The sequence below is a fragment of the Hydra vulgaris genome, chromosome 12 (assembly GCF_038396675.1).
Source record: "Hydra vulgaris chromosome 12, alternate assembly HydraT2T_AEP".
NCBI classification, from domain to species: Eukaryota; Metazoa; Cnidaria; class Hydrozoa; order Anthoathecata; family Hydridae; genus Hydra; species Hydra vulgaris.
In genome coordinates this window covers 45,342,501-45,357,786 of record NC_088931.1, presented here as the reverse complement: position 1 = coordinate 45,357,786, position 15,286 = coordinate 45,342,501, and the positions used below count along the sequence as shown (strand labels likewise).

General features: G+C 25.8%; 1 protein-coding gene across 7 annotated transcripts in view; it reads left to right on the top strand.

The window, feature by feature from the left end:
- The window catches only part of LOC101235086 (serine/threonine-protein kinase Nek1), a 295,109-nt gene that overhangs the window by 189,832 nt on the left and 89,991 nt on the right, over window positions 1–15,286 (top strand). For 4 of the 7 annotated variants that reach the window (XM_065813420.1, XM_065813419.1, XM_065813422.1 and 1 more), the window contains exons 25-28: window positions 3,029–3,069; window positions 4,220–4,293; window positions 13,361–13,475; window positions 14,660–15,001. In XM_065813420.1, coding sequence (XP_065669492.1) covers window positions 3,029–3,069; window positions 4,220–4,293; window positions 13,361–13,475; window positions 14,660–15,001 — 572 coding nt within the window. Of the gene's footprint in view, window positions 1–3,028; window positions 3,070–4,077; window positions 4,123–4,219; window positions 4,294–13,360; window positions 13,476–14,659; window positions 15,002–15,286 lie in introns of all 7 variants that reach the window. The other 3 variants (XM_065813417.1, XM_065813416.1, XM_065813418.1) reach the window with 1 other exon arrangement.

The following is a 15,286-nucleotide window of genomic DNA, read 5'->3' as shown; positions in this document are numbered from 1 at the left end:
GGGACACATGCTGGATTATCAAATTTTGTTACATAACGGATATTTTTCTCATCGAGGTAATTGGTCACACTTCTAGCATAATGTAAAGAGGCCAAGTCAGGCCAGAATACATAATTACCATCACTGTAATGTTTGTTGATAAAAGGAATCAATCGTTTGATGATGCAATCATTTTTGTACACTGTTTGGTTAATTGCCAGTCTCGCAGGAACAATAAATGGTTTCGAGATTCCATGAGGGATATGGTAATCCACACAAGAATTTGCTTTTGCGTTTATATTTTACATTTTTTGGTGAATTTTTTGAGTCATCTGAGTAAAATCCAACATTCAAATTTTTATTTGTATGTTTAAATGTAAAATAAGACTCATCGTCAATGACAAAGTCACGGTTTCTGAATTTGCGATAAATTCTTCCACACTTCAGTTGCAACTGCTTTAACTGTTTCTCAGTGCGATCAGGGATTTGCTTTTTCTTAAAATAACAAATGTTTGTTTTGTTTTTTATTGTTTTTACAATGTAGGAATGATCACACTTGAATTTATTTGCAATTTTTCTTGTTGAAGTTCCAGACCGGTTGTTCAAAAGACTTTTCAGGCGATTGATGTTCCCAGCAGTCATAATTTTTTGTTTTCTGCCTGATCCAGGCTTACGAGACTTTGGCTCATTGTTCTTTCACTTTTCCATATAACGTTTAATGGTTCTTTCGGGGTGATTAGAGGCAACAAAATACTCTACGGTGCTCTTCGTTTTAGCGTTAGAATGCAAATTACAATAGTTGTACACTTGTTCAATTAATGTAGTTGACTTCATTTTTGGATAACTTTTTTATTAATTAATCTAAGTAAACAAAACTTTCAGTAAAAGATAAGTAACACTTTATAAACAAAATAATTAAAAATGACTGGATAACTAAAAATTCAATAAGTTTTAGCTTATCAAAGATTGTGCCAAATTTTTGTCACCAGTGGTTATTACAAAAGCACAGAAGATAGTTTTACTTAGGGGTGTTTTATGCTTTATATTTAAAATCAAATACTTCAACAATAGTCATCAAAACAACACAATAATTTTAATAACATAACTTAATTGTGTGTGGGCAGAGGGCATTTTTTCAACTATATTCAATATTACTATGAAATTTTAATATATCTTAACTATCAATTTCTATCATATAAAATAAAAAATATCAATTAACTATCAATATATATTAACTATCAATTTCTCAGGTTTTTAAACTATGGCCTATTAAAACTGTGACAAAAGTTAAAAAATACATAACGCTAATGTACATTAGGATTATAACTTTTTTTCAACCTCATGCTCCTGTACTGTAGTTTGATGAACTTTTACCTAAAAATCGTGAAATGAACTATTATTCGCATATCTTTTGAAAAAGTTTACCTTGCCATTAAAAAATCGGTTTTGACATTAAATATTGTTATATATTGTTAGCTTTGCCATTGTTATGTATTATAAACATTAAAATAATATCACCCTTTTTATATTTTCCATTTATTAACATTAATAAGTTATAAACATTTGGAAATGTTTACTTTACATTATTTAATTTATTATTTTCAAAATCCTTGATTGCAAGACATGGTCAGAATTATATCATTTATTGATTAAGAATTTTTTGTATTTTTTATTTTTAAATTAGTTTGGTGGTTTTAGTACTTTTATTACTAGTTTGCAGTCATTATTTAAAAGTCGTAATTGTACTTGCAGTCAGCTTTTACAATTATGTATGCTTAGATTTGTTCTAGATGTTTTTATCTTTGTAATATATTTTTAAAAAATGCCTAAGAATGTGTGTGCACTTCTTAGGCATTTTTTAAAAATATATTACAAAGATAAAACTTCATTATATAACCATTCTCAGAAAAATGGTTATATAATGACCTATTCAAACCTTGGGTTCAGAAGATAATCATATGAGAAGCAAAAAGTATATAAAAAGAAAGCCTTTTAAGCAAACCATCAAATCATATTTATCAATTTTAACTTACCCTCCTCCTATTCTAGAAACCTGTTCCGAAGCCAAATCAGAATCAAGCATTTTTAAAACGATTATTCAAATGTTGAATAATCGTTTTAAAATAATTGAATCGTTGACACTTAAAGCTGAGATACCCCCGGTTTTAAATACTGTTTACTATAGAAAAGAACTAGGGAGTATTTTAAATCTGACATTATTCTTTCATGATATTTTGTTATTATTATAATAAAAATGCCAATAACTGTTTCATTTTTAGTATTTTAAAAAAAGTCCTGTAATGGAGTTTATTTTTAAATAATATTTTGTTCTCTAGGTTTTGTGTTTATTTATTTTTCGAAATTTTTTTATTATGGAAAATCCTGAATTTTTTTTTTCTTTTTGGGAAATATCCTGGAAAAGTTCTGGAATATTTTGACAAATATCCATGTAAAATTTGAATTTATTCCTGAAAAGTCCTGGAGTTTTGATTTTTTTTTTGTGGGAGCCCTGAGTATTTTACAGTTAGAAATATATTTGTGCTATTTTTGACTATTGTTTTTAAAATACTTTTTCATTATGAAAAATTGGCACAAAACAACATTTTTTGAATTTAATATAAAATGCGGTCAAACTGTTCTTTTTAAGATTTTTATTTATAATGCCAATAAAAAAAATAAAAATAATGCTATCAACTAGGTATAAATTAAATTTATAAAGATATTTCATAACCTGAAAACTTGTTAAAATAATTTTAGTTTTTGTTGTTTAAAAAAAAAGATGATCAAAAATTTCATAAAATTTAGAAGATCGTACAAGATATTTTTTAGCTTTACAATTTGTGCATTTTAAAATTGTTTCTTTAATTTAAAAATATTTTCATATCATGTCAAAAATTGTCTGTATTTAAAAATTGTTTCTACACATTTAAATGATTAGTTCTACTCATTTTGAAAATTGCTTCTATCATTTCAACATTTCATCAATATATTTTCTACATTGTTATTATTACTATGATGGTTATAATTTTTAATATTGTTGTTATTACAGATTCAATGAAAAACAAACAGTTGAAATGAGCAACAGAAATAGTAAGTTCATTTTTAGTCATTATTTATGTAATTTTTGAATTTTTAATTATGTTTGTTGCTAAACATCTAAGGTTAAGTTATTTAAAAGATTACATAAACTCTTTTAAATATCAAAATTATTGTTTAACTTTAATAATTTTTTTTTTAACAAAGCATTAATTTTTTTTTTTAACGAAGCAAAAAAATTTTTTAACGAAGCATAAATGCATCATTAACATAAGTTAATTTCTTAAAAGTTTAGTATTTTTTGAATCTATAATTTAAAGTATCATTACCTAAATTTTTGAGTATGTTAATTAGAGATTTCTTCAAAATATAATATTTTTATAACCTAACAAATTAGGATCTGTAATTTAAAATATTGTTTAAATTTTGGATAATTAGAGATTAAGAATAAAAGTGTGACAAAAATTAGCAACTAATTTAAAAATTAACCTTGAATTTTGTAGTTTACAAAAAAACATGCCTTTAAATTATAAACATCAGTTTCTGTTTGAACCTGTGGCAAATCTAATAGTTATTGGGTTTCATAAGAAGTAAGTAAGAAGTAATCTAATAGTTTATGGGTATGTTTCATAAGAAGTAATTAAGAAGTAATCTAATAGTTGATGGGTTTCATAAGATTAGAATTTTTTTAATTAAATTTTTTAGCAGCAATCAAATTTTTAGCAGCAAATCAAAGTTTTTAATTAAAATTTTTAGCAGCAATCAAATTTTTAGCAGCAAATCAAAGTTTTTAATTAAAATTTTTAGCAGCAATCAAGTTTTTAGCAGCAAATCAAAGTTTTTAATTAAAATATTTAGCAGCAATCAAATTTTTAGCAGTAAGTCAAAGTTTTTAATTAAAATATTTAGCAGCAATCAAATTTTTAGCTGCAAATCAAAGTTTTTAATTAAAATTTTTAGCAGCAATCAAATTTTTAGCAGCAAATCAAAGTTTTTAATTAAAATTTTTAGCAGCAATCAAATTTTTAGCAGCAAATCAAAGTTTTTAATTAAATTTTTTAGCAGCAATCAAAGACTTATTTAAGAATTGCAAAAGGATGGAATATGGTAAAATTTATGATAAATGGTTATATAGTTAGCTGTAAATATATTTTTAGAAAATAGTATAGAGTTTTGTTGATACTATATTTTCTTAATAATTTAGGAAATGATTTTCTGCATCTGGAAAAGGAGACAATAAAGGATATTACACCTAAATTGCTTCGATCTTGTTCAGAGGTTAAAAATAACTTCTTTATAAAACATTTTTGTATAAAATTAACTCACTTTATTACTATTTTCCTGTTCTTCTTCTCAGAGACATGCTCTAAAATACAGTCTAATCTTTATTTTTCTAAAAAAATCTAATCTGCATTTTTCTCAGAATTTGTTCGTTTTTACCTCACTTGCAGTCCATATTAAAAAAATAAAAACTGAGAAAATTTTAGTTAAAAATTCACATTGGTTCAAGAGAAATAATGCTGACTCAGCATTTTAGTGATTTCATTTGCTAAAATGCTGAGTCAGCATTTAAAATTCATGATTTTTACAGGTAAAATGAAAACTGTGGCCCGAAATCCAGAGTTCGATGTTTTATCTTGGGTCTACTAACAAAAATTAGATTCATCAATTGCCTCTCTAATACTTGATCAAAATTTGCGTCTTTCTAGAAAAATTTAAATTTTGCAACAAAAGCAATTGAAATGTTTTTTAAAACATTTTGAATAAAACATCAAATAGTGTTATTGACTAGTTTTGGACATTTATTGTCATGGGCAGAGGGAGGGTCAGGGGGCCTCTGACTAACTCTTTCCCCCAACCCACCCTTCCCCCTTAATAATAATTAATTATTATTAATTCATTTTATGTTTTTAATACATAAAATTTATTAATAATAAATAATTATTAAAATTTAATTTAAAAACAATTTTTTTAAATTGAATTTTAAATAAATACTTACCTCTTATTTTAAAATAGGCACTCAAAACTGAGATCTTTTCTCGATTTTAAAAATCAAAAAATTTTAAAACCAAAGATATTGAAATGTTTTTTAAAACATTTTAACAATCAATATCTTTATGGTATTATTTGGTAGTTTAAGATGGAGAGTAGGATTTATTTAAACCCCCTCCTTCTCAGCCTTCCATCCAAGGATTTGAATAAAAGAAAAAAAGAAAGACAATTTCTAAATGCAAATTAGGTAAATAAAATTACAACAAAATTATTTTAAATGTATTCAATTTTTTTTTTGTAACTAACTACTTATATTCTCCAAATCTAAATCAGATATGTTGTATGTACGACCTGATATTGTTGTATGCATGACCTGATATTGTTGTGGGTGTAGAAATTAGGCATATAACTTCAGAATTGAGCATCTAACACTCTTCATTTCTCATTGGCCAAAAGAAGTCTTTACCTGGTCCATGTGGATGCATGAATCTGACTTTTATATCAAGTTCACTTACATCTTCAGCAATCCTTGCAAATCCAGCAAACCCACTAAAATCCGTCATAAAAACATGCAATATCTATTTTTTTAATGTTTAATGATATCTCTTTATTATGTTTGCTTTTTGGAATGGTATCAAATATTTCAATACATGTATCAATACTTGTTTTTTTTAAAACTTATAGTTTTTAAAGCAATTGGAATAAAATCCGTGTGCCAGGAACTGTTCTTCCACCTAAATATCTTTTTTATAGTTGTGCTCGTGTTTGGTCGATTTTATCTTTAAAAAATAATTTAAAACAATATCCATTTATCTTGGCTTTACAAAAAAGTACATTACATTAACATCTAAAATCTATCCATAGTTATTTGTTTTAGACTTTCTTGACATACTAATCTTTTAACAGTCCCATCAATACCATCACAGGGGGATTTACCATGACTGGTAGCAAAAAATACCCATTTAGCATTTAAATCAAAATCTTTACTTTGATGGCAAAGATTGATATAGTTTTAAAAATTTTTAAATTGTGCTGCACAACCATCGGAAAATTATTTCACACTTGGTACATTAAGTAGATTTTCTTTGATATATATAGTTATATCTTTCTGAATCTTGTAGGTAAATCCTGTGTCATGATTAATATCTTCTGAAAGGTAACAAAAAGATTTATGTTCGAGAACTTTTTTCTCTATAACGGGTGATGCGGAAGTTATCGGACAAATCCTAATTTCATTATTTGAGCATAATAATTAGTTTTTGTGGTTTTATCGTAGGCATAAACGTTCTATAAAGTATAAACTTTATTATTTGAAACACAATTATTTAAAATGAGGTTAAATGCAGTTGAACAAGAATCTTTTTGAAAGCAACTAAAAATGTTTTTTGTAAATAAACCTAATATAAAAAAAAAAAAATCATAAATCATTTTGAAAAGAAAGGATTTGCTCGAAGTACAATATATGATAACCTAAAAAGACTTGAAACTGTTCAATCTTTTTCTGATAGAAAGCACCCTGGTCTTCCGACATCCTGGACTAGAGAAAAGAAAGCCGAATTAACGAGACTTGTCAACAATTGAAAAGGGGTCAGTCAGAGAAAAATAGGTATTAAATTCAGTGTAAATCAATCGACAATTGGTCATCAGTTAAAAAAAATGAATATTAAATATAGAAAACGTGAAAAGACTCCAAAATACACTATAGAACAACAAATAAAGGCAAAGAAAAGAAGCAGGAAACTAGTTAACTAACTCTATAACACAAAATTGCTTCTAGTCATCGATGACGAAAAATACTTTTGTTTTGCAGGGGTTAACATGCCTGGAAATTCTGGATACTACACAAACAACAAAAAGACATGCTCAGAAAGTGTTCATTTTATGGGAAAAGAGAAATTTCCAAAAAAATTAATAATGTGGGTAGCCATATCTGACCGTGGTATGTCCGAGCCATTGTTTCGCACTTCCAAGGCTGTAGCGATCAATTCATCAATTTATATTAATGAATGTTTAGAAAAACGACTTCTTCCATTTATTTACAAGTATCATGGAGACTTTAACTATTTATTTTGGCCAGATTTAGCAAGTTCTCATTATTCTAAAGATTCTCTAAATTGGATGGACCAATATGTCTGTTACGTTGATAAAGAATCCAATCCCCCAAATGTGCCTCAAGCGACCAATTGAAAATTTTTGGGGACATTTGGCACAGAAGGTTTACGAGGGAGATTGGCAAGCTTCAACAGAACAAGTTTTGATTGATCGCATTTAACTAAAACTACAAGAAATTGATTTAAACTTTTTACAGTCGCATATGAAAGGCGTCAGAGCAAAATTGAGATCAATTGCAGATGGTGGTGTTTTTTCATATAAAAAATAATATATTTTTGTTAAAAGATAAATGCTTTATTTAAAAAAAATATAATAGTAGTTTGTTTTTTTATTTATAAATAAGTTATTGACGTTTTTATTTTGTCCGATAACTTCCGCATCACCCGTTAAATTAAAGTACAATTGTAAAAAGTGAACATTGACTTTGCTCCAGTGATAACTTTGAACCTCATCCTGAACAACATGATGATAATTTTCAGCAAAATATCCTAAAATTAAGCATTCGTTTTGGTTAAGATTTTCTTTACAGCTTTTCAAGTATCTACTTTGTATTTTTGCAATATATGAATGAGTGATAAGGTTGTCAATGCTGTAAAATAATAAATCATTAAATTCATTTAGTGGCTATGATAATAATTGTAGTGTTGTATGATCGGTACTCTGCCATTGCTTGAATGCTACATCTTCTTCGAGCTCATGGTCCATAAACTTCTGCACTAAAAAACATTTTAATGCTTCAATACCAGGACATTGGTTGCATCGATGAAACATACATTCTGCATTTTCAAGAGAAAAACAATCAATGCCATGAAATCTTTTTAACTTTTATTCCACCTAATGGCATCAATGAGAAATTTTGTATTTTGGTGATGTATGCATACACATTCATTATGAGTACCTGACGCATTTGTCTTGATGCACCATTTAGGTTTAAGAGTACAAAACTTTGACAAACTGACTTTGATGTTAGGGTAGTCTTTTTGAAAATGCAACATGTAATTCATTAAGATTAAGTAGTAATACTCTTTTTTGAACATGTTGATTTTTCTCAAAACTTACAAATTCTTTTTTTCCTGGCATCTTTCTTGAAAAATCATCACTTTGATAAAAATTAATCACTAAGTTAAGTGTTTCTGGTGAAAGTGGGTTTCTTGTTGTTTTTTAGGGCAATGATAGAACTTCATGCTCATTTTTAACTATTCTTGCAGTTCGAACATGATACTCAGACACTTCAAAGTAGCTTGATATCTTTGTACGTGTCCATGATTTTAGTGCTAGTGTTAACATTTGCACCTTAAGGCGATAAGAAATTTTTTTTTTTATTTCATACATTAAAATGTCTATATCATGGTCATTGTTAATGTTTTTGTTTGAAATGGGGCTTTTTATTTCTGTTGTTAAAGAAGTTTCTTTAATGTTATATGCTAATGAGACCATTTTTGCAACTCTGTCAATAATGTTCTCAAACTTTTGTTTTTGCTGTAGGCAATTTGCTGTGTTTTAAAAGACATTTTTAGTTTGACTGGTGAAATTCCAAGCAATTCTATAGTGGTATCTAACTTAATTTTTTTTCTCGCTTTTTGATTCACGTTTCTCCTTAAATCTTCATCAGTTTCTACTGCTTTTTTATAACATTTACTGTAGAATTTCTAACCTGGGGTTACATAAACATTTTCTTGCAAAGATTTCACCAAGTCTAGGGAAACCTTTATATTACCTAAAAAACAGATTTAGTTTTAAGTTTTTAAAACAACAGAAAATATAAAATTTTTATGATTAATAAATTGTTTTTCTTTTTATTTCCATATTAATTTCTGCTGTAATTAATGTTAGATTACCTTTTATAGTAATTTTTTTTACTTTTCTTGTGTGTTCCAAAAGGATTGCAACACTTTGTAATTTTTTCTCTCAAAATATTTTCCATAGAATTGCTCATAATAACAGCATATAATTTTTATTGAACAATATTTTTCCTTAAAATTTGCTTGCCATATTATTTTTTCTTGTTTTTCACAAGGAAGATCTTTGAATTGAACAAAGCCTTGTTTTCTAGAAAATCCAGTTTTTTGGCAATGAATGTTAAGACTTTTTCCAATATCACATTTCTCTATATTAAATATGTTTATTACTTATAATATTACCTTCAAAAAAATTTAAAAACAATAAAATTCACAATCATTTATTAGGAATATACAAACAAGTAAAGTACATCCTTTAAAAAAAACAAAAAAAAACTTTTGTTTTTGGGATAAGAGGTAAGCATTCACCAATTTGAATTGAAATAATGAAAATAAATTTTTTCTCAAACTAGATCTAAAAAAAAAATTGTTTTTAATAAAAAAAAAAATCTAGGGAGATAGGAGGGCAGAGTTGGTCAGAGGCTCCTGGCCCTTCCCTGGCCCATAACTATAAATGACCTAAACTAGTCAATAAATAACACTATTGATGTTTTATTCAAATAATTGTTTTAAAAACATTTCAATTGCTTTCATTACAAAATTTAAATTTTTCTAAAAAGATGCAAATTTGATCAAGTATTAGAGAGACAACTGATGAATCTAATTTTTTTCACTAGACCTAAGATAAAATATTGACATACAGCTAAACTTTTTACTTGGGATTTTGGGCAACAGTCTTCAATTTACCTGCAAAAATCATGAATTTACAAGTCAATAATTTTGAACAAAATGGGATAAACAATTTCCTGAGACAATCAAGTTTCATGGGTGTTATTTTTGGATTCCTCAAGTAAAAATCTACTAAGGTACAAAATTTTAGGAAATTTCCTGAAGCCGTTATTAAGATACTATATGTCAAAGTTGCTTTGTAGTCCAGAGATATCATCAGTTGAAATAAAATGCATTATTTCAACTGATAATATCTCTGGAATCTATGTGTAATTTTAACTAAAATTTTCACAGTTATTTTTTTAATATGGACAGCAAGTGAGGTAAAAATGAAATTCTGAGACGTAAGGGTGTCATGGTCTGGATGATTTCAATTAGAATAACCATTTATTGTTTTTGATATCACTAGCTAAAAGAATAACTAAGCAATAAAATTCATGTATATGCTATGATTTTTAAAGGTAGTTTTAACTCAAACTTTCAAAACACCGTAGCATTTTTAAAATATTCTAAAGCGTTAGGCATTTAACAGTTTGAAATAGATAATGAAAATGGATTTAAATGCAACAAAACAATTTACCAAATTTTAAATACAAGCAAAACAATTTGAAAACTCAAAAACATTTTGTTTTTCATTATGTTTCTAAATTCTTTTTTAGTAATAGTTTATCACTAATCCAATAATTCGTTTTTACATAAATACTACCGTTTATTCTTGTCTTGATAAAAAGCCAATACTCTCTGATTGCTTGGATGGGGCATTTGAGCTTGAAAAGGAGCTATGCTAGGGAAATCTGGGGAGGTGGGGGGATGTTATCTTTTACCTTTTCCCACTTCATAGTCCATTACTATGAATATGTTCTATACTAGTTATTAAATAACTCTCTATTGAAGTTTCAATTAAAAAGTATCCTTTATTTAAAAATTATTTTATTTCAAAATAAGTTTTACAAAATTCCGAAAAAAATGTTTTTGAGTGCTTACTTTGATAAAATATTAGAGACAATCTAGTTTTTTTTGGATTCAAAATTTTATAAAAATCCTCGAGATTATTATCAAGATAATATTTGCCAAAGTTACTTTGTTAAATCTCTTCAGGTACCTCAACAATGCTGAATCAGCATTATTTTCATTGACTCAACAATCTATGTATATTTTCAACTAAAATTTTTGCAGTTATTATTTATTTATTATAGACTGCAAATGATATAAAATTAAAGCAATTCTGAGACATTAGGGTGACATTATATGATTTCATATGGAATGACCCAATAAACTTAGATGACATTCCATTCAAAGTTGGTATCTGATGTTGATAGAACACTTAGCTATCATAGTAACAGGAAAACCAAGTGCAGTTGAAGAAAAATTGTTATGTGTGTCCAGTATTCCTGATATAACTGGATGAAGTCAGGAAGCAGCAACCATAGATGCTGTAAAGGCCTGAGGACTAGGAAAAACACTTGTGGCAATGATTTTTGACCCAACTCTTATAAATTCAGGTTGTGTAAATGGTTCTACAAATATAATTGAAGAACACTTTTATAAAAAGTTACATTGTTGTACCTAAGTTTTTTCTTCGGTTTACTTTTTTTACAATGGAGCATGTTCATCTCCAAATTGTAATTAATACAGCAGCTATCAAACAAGCTGTTAAAATAATTCCAGACTGTTCAAAATCTATAACCAAAGATAAAGGGCAAAAAGGATTTCTTTAACATGAATTAGGACAAAAAAATTCTTTACTGTTAAATAAAAAAGCAAGTGGAAAATTAAACCTTTGAAAATTCACTCAATCTTTTTATTACCTTTCAAATATTTTTGTTTTGATTCATAATTGTTAAAATGACTTTTGAATTTCTTAGTACTTGAAAAATTCTTTAGCATAAAATTTTGTTTGGTTTTAGGCCAATACCAATATATCGGTATCGGCCCTAACTTTAAATTTACACTCTTTTTTTCTTTATTATTGAGTAAAATAGGATTATTTTCAAATATAATGTTAACTGCCAATTTTATTGTTTACAAATATATATATATATATATATATATATATATATATATATATATATATATATATATATATATATATATATATAAAAATTAGTAGAAAATCACTTAACAAAAATTTCATTTTACACTGTGTTTCATCAATAAAGACTCATCAGAAGGTCTTTATTGATGAAACACAGAAATATAAAATACCTTCTGTATGTTTAATTAAATAAAAAATACATTCTATATGTTTAGTTAAATAAAAAAACCTTCTGTATGTTTATTTAAATAAATAATGCCTTCTGTATGTTTGATTAAATAAAAAATACCTTCTATATGTTTAATTAAAAAAGAAATACCTTCTGTATGTTTAATTAAAAAAAAATACCTTCTGTATGTTTAATTAAATAAAAAATGCCTTCTTTATGATTAATTAAATAAAAATACCTTCTATATGTTTAATTAAATATAAAATACCTTCTGTATGTTTTATTAAAAGATATGTTCTATATATTTTAAATATAAAATACCTTCTGTATGTGTAATTAAATAAAAAATACCTTCTATATGTTTAATAAAATAAAAGATACCTTCTATATATTTTAAATATAAAATACTTTCTTTATGTTTAATTTAAAAAAAATACCTTCTATATGTTTAATTAAATAAAAAATACCTTCTGTATGTTTAGTTAAATAAAAAAATACCTTCTATGTTTTTTAAATATAAAATACCTTCTGTATGTTTGATTAAATAAAAAATACTTCTGTATGTTTAGTTCAATAAAAATACCTTTTGCATGTTTTAAATATATTTTTACAATTTAAATATAAAATACCCTTTATATGTTTGATTAAATAAAAGATACCTTCTTTATGTTTTAAATATAAAATACCTTCAATATTTTTAATTAAATAAAAAATACCTTCTGTATGTTTTAAATATAAAACACCCTTTACATGTTTAGTTAAATAAAAAAATACCTTCTGTATGCTTGATTAAATAAGAAATACCTTTTGTATGTTTGATCTAGTAAAAAATACTTCTGTATGATTAATTAAACAAAAAGTACCTTTTATATGTTTATTTAAATAAAAAATACTTCTGTATGATTAATTAAACAAAAAGTACCTTCTATATGTTTATTTAAATACCTTAGTTTTGATTAGTTATATAAAAGAATACTTTCTATATGTTTAATCAAAAATACTTTCTATATGTTTAATCGAAAATACTTTGTATATGTTTAATCAAAGGCATTAGGTTAGACATTTAGAAAATTCAAAAATTAAAAATTAAATAATTTCTTCTCCCTATATCAACTTGTCCACTTTTATTTGAATGACTAAAAATCTTTAATCTTTAAAAACTAAAAATATTTAACTTATAAAATATTTAAGAATTAATAAAAATTGTTTTTTCTTATACAAAGATCACTTTTGCTTTTGAAAGGGTAATATAAATATAAACCTCAAATTATTAAACAGTTGTAAATAGTAAAGAGGTTATTAAATAAAACAATTTATATTTTTCGTATGTTTTTTAGTATAGACTCTTTTTTCATTTAATTATCTAATAAAAATTTTATTAACAATAATTATGGCTTGATGGTTTTTTAGGGTGACATCACATTTCTCATTGCAAAAGGCAAAGTCAATAGAAAACACTGGAAATGCCCTTCTTCTTTAGATTTACGTGTAAAATCTTTGGAACATTCTGAGTCTCCGATTGAAGGTTTGTTAAATAAATTTGTTTTTATTTAGTTTCAGAAAGTATACTGTAAAGTATTTTACATCGTGTAACAATTTGCATGTGAGAATATTTTTAAATTTTTTCTAATGTTTTATAACATTTTTCTATCAATATAATTGTTCTTTTTAATAAAAATTAAACAAGCTTATTGTAGCTTAAAAAATTCTAAATCTAACGGGTGAGAATAAAATTAAGAGGGATTAATAATGATTCATCAAACAGAAAAACTATTACTGTTAAACATCTGATTGGTAAATCAAGCGAGAGATGTCTGTTCTATTCAGAAGTATTTATGTGAATATTATACAAATATTTATATGAATATTATAACCTATTCAAAAATCAAACAACTTTTAACTACAGTATTTAAAACACATTTTTTATTTTATCATTTCCACCATCTTTAATAAGTTCAACCACAGAATGTAGAAAGTTGTTATAATAAAATTTTTTTAGTATCAAAAGTTGCATTCAGTAGTTTTACTTGGTTGATCTAGGATTTGTTTCTAAAGTTCCTCTGCATGCTTATATTTTGTTAATTATTAAATTACAGCAGTGTTATTGTGATCACTATTTTTATGAGAGAAGTCACAATAACAAGTAAACATTACCTACTCAAAAATAAACTAGTTATAAATTACTAGTTTTTAAAAATCTTCATTATTCTTTTTGTCTTATTTTTAAATAGGGGTTTAATTATTACGCCCTACAAGCTTGGAATTATAAAAATCAATACTGCATTTAGAATTTTTTAACCCATCCTTTTATATCAACAATTGTAGCTCATCCACTTTTTCTATATTCATCAAATAACCCATCTAGAGAGATCAGTTATTTACTTTTAGTATCAAGATAAGACTTTTAAAACTTTTTTCACACACTTTTCATATTTCTTAGTTTTTTAACTCTTTTTGTAAATCATTTCAACCGTTCTCTAATTACATAAGAAATTATACAAGATTGTTTATTTGTAAATCATTTCAGTAATAACCCTTCTCTAATTACATAAGAAATTATACAAGATTGTTTATTTGATTATATTTAAAACCACTTTAAAACCAGTCATTTTCATTTACTGAAATAAATGTAAAGTATTATATAAAATAAAGGGCATAACAATAATTTATAAAAAAAATTGTTTATTATTTATGCATTTATGTTTATAGTGTCATCACAACATCAAAATCACATTGTGAAAAGAAATTGTTGGCTAGCAGATGGAAAAACACAGTTTCTATTAGAATTACACAACCGTGAATTCAATAACACAGATAATTTATCTGTTATGGAAAACAATTCTGAGCAGCTCGTAATAGATTTGTTTGATGTTGAAAAAAAAACCTCATCCTTCCATCTTGAATTTAACCAAATTGGTACTAAATGCAAAAACAATAAAATGGAGGTCTTTGATTCACCATATAAGCTTTTATCTGAGATTGAAGACGAGATTAAAAAACCTAAAGCAAACCATTTATTTCCTGATGATCCTTACCAACACAGTTGTAAAGGTAGATTGTTTTTGTCAGAGATTCTCTCTTTTTCTTTTTGTTTTATACTCATGTAAGCGGTCCATATGGGTTGAACATAGGTTAGGTTTATCTGGCATTAGATTTCATGGCATTATTTTAAGCTTCTTAATCATTTTAATATTCTTAGAATTATATTAAACAAGCATGGTTGCAATAATTATAATATGTTATTAATGTTTTTCGATAAAAATTTGATCTAATAATAGATTAAATTTATATTTAAAGTTAGATTAGTATCTAGATACTTGAAAATTAATGTCAATA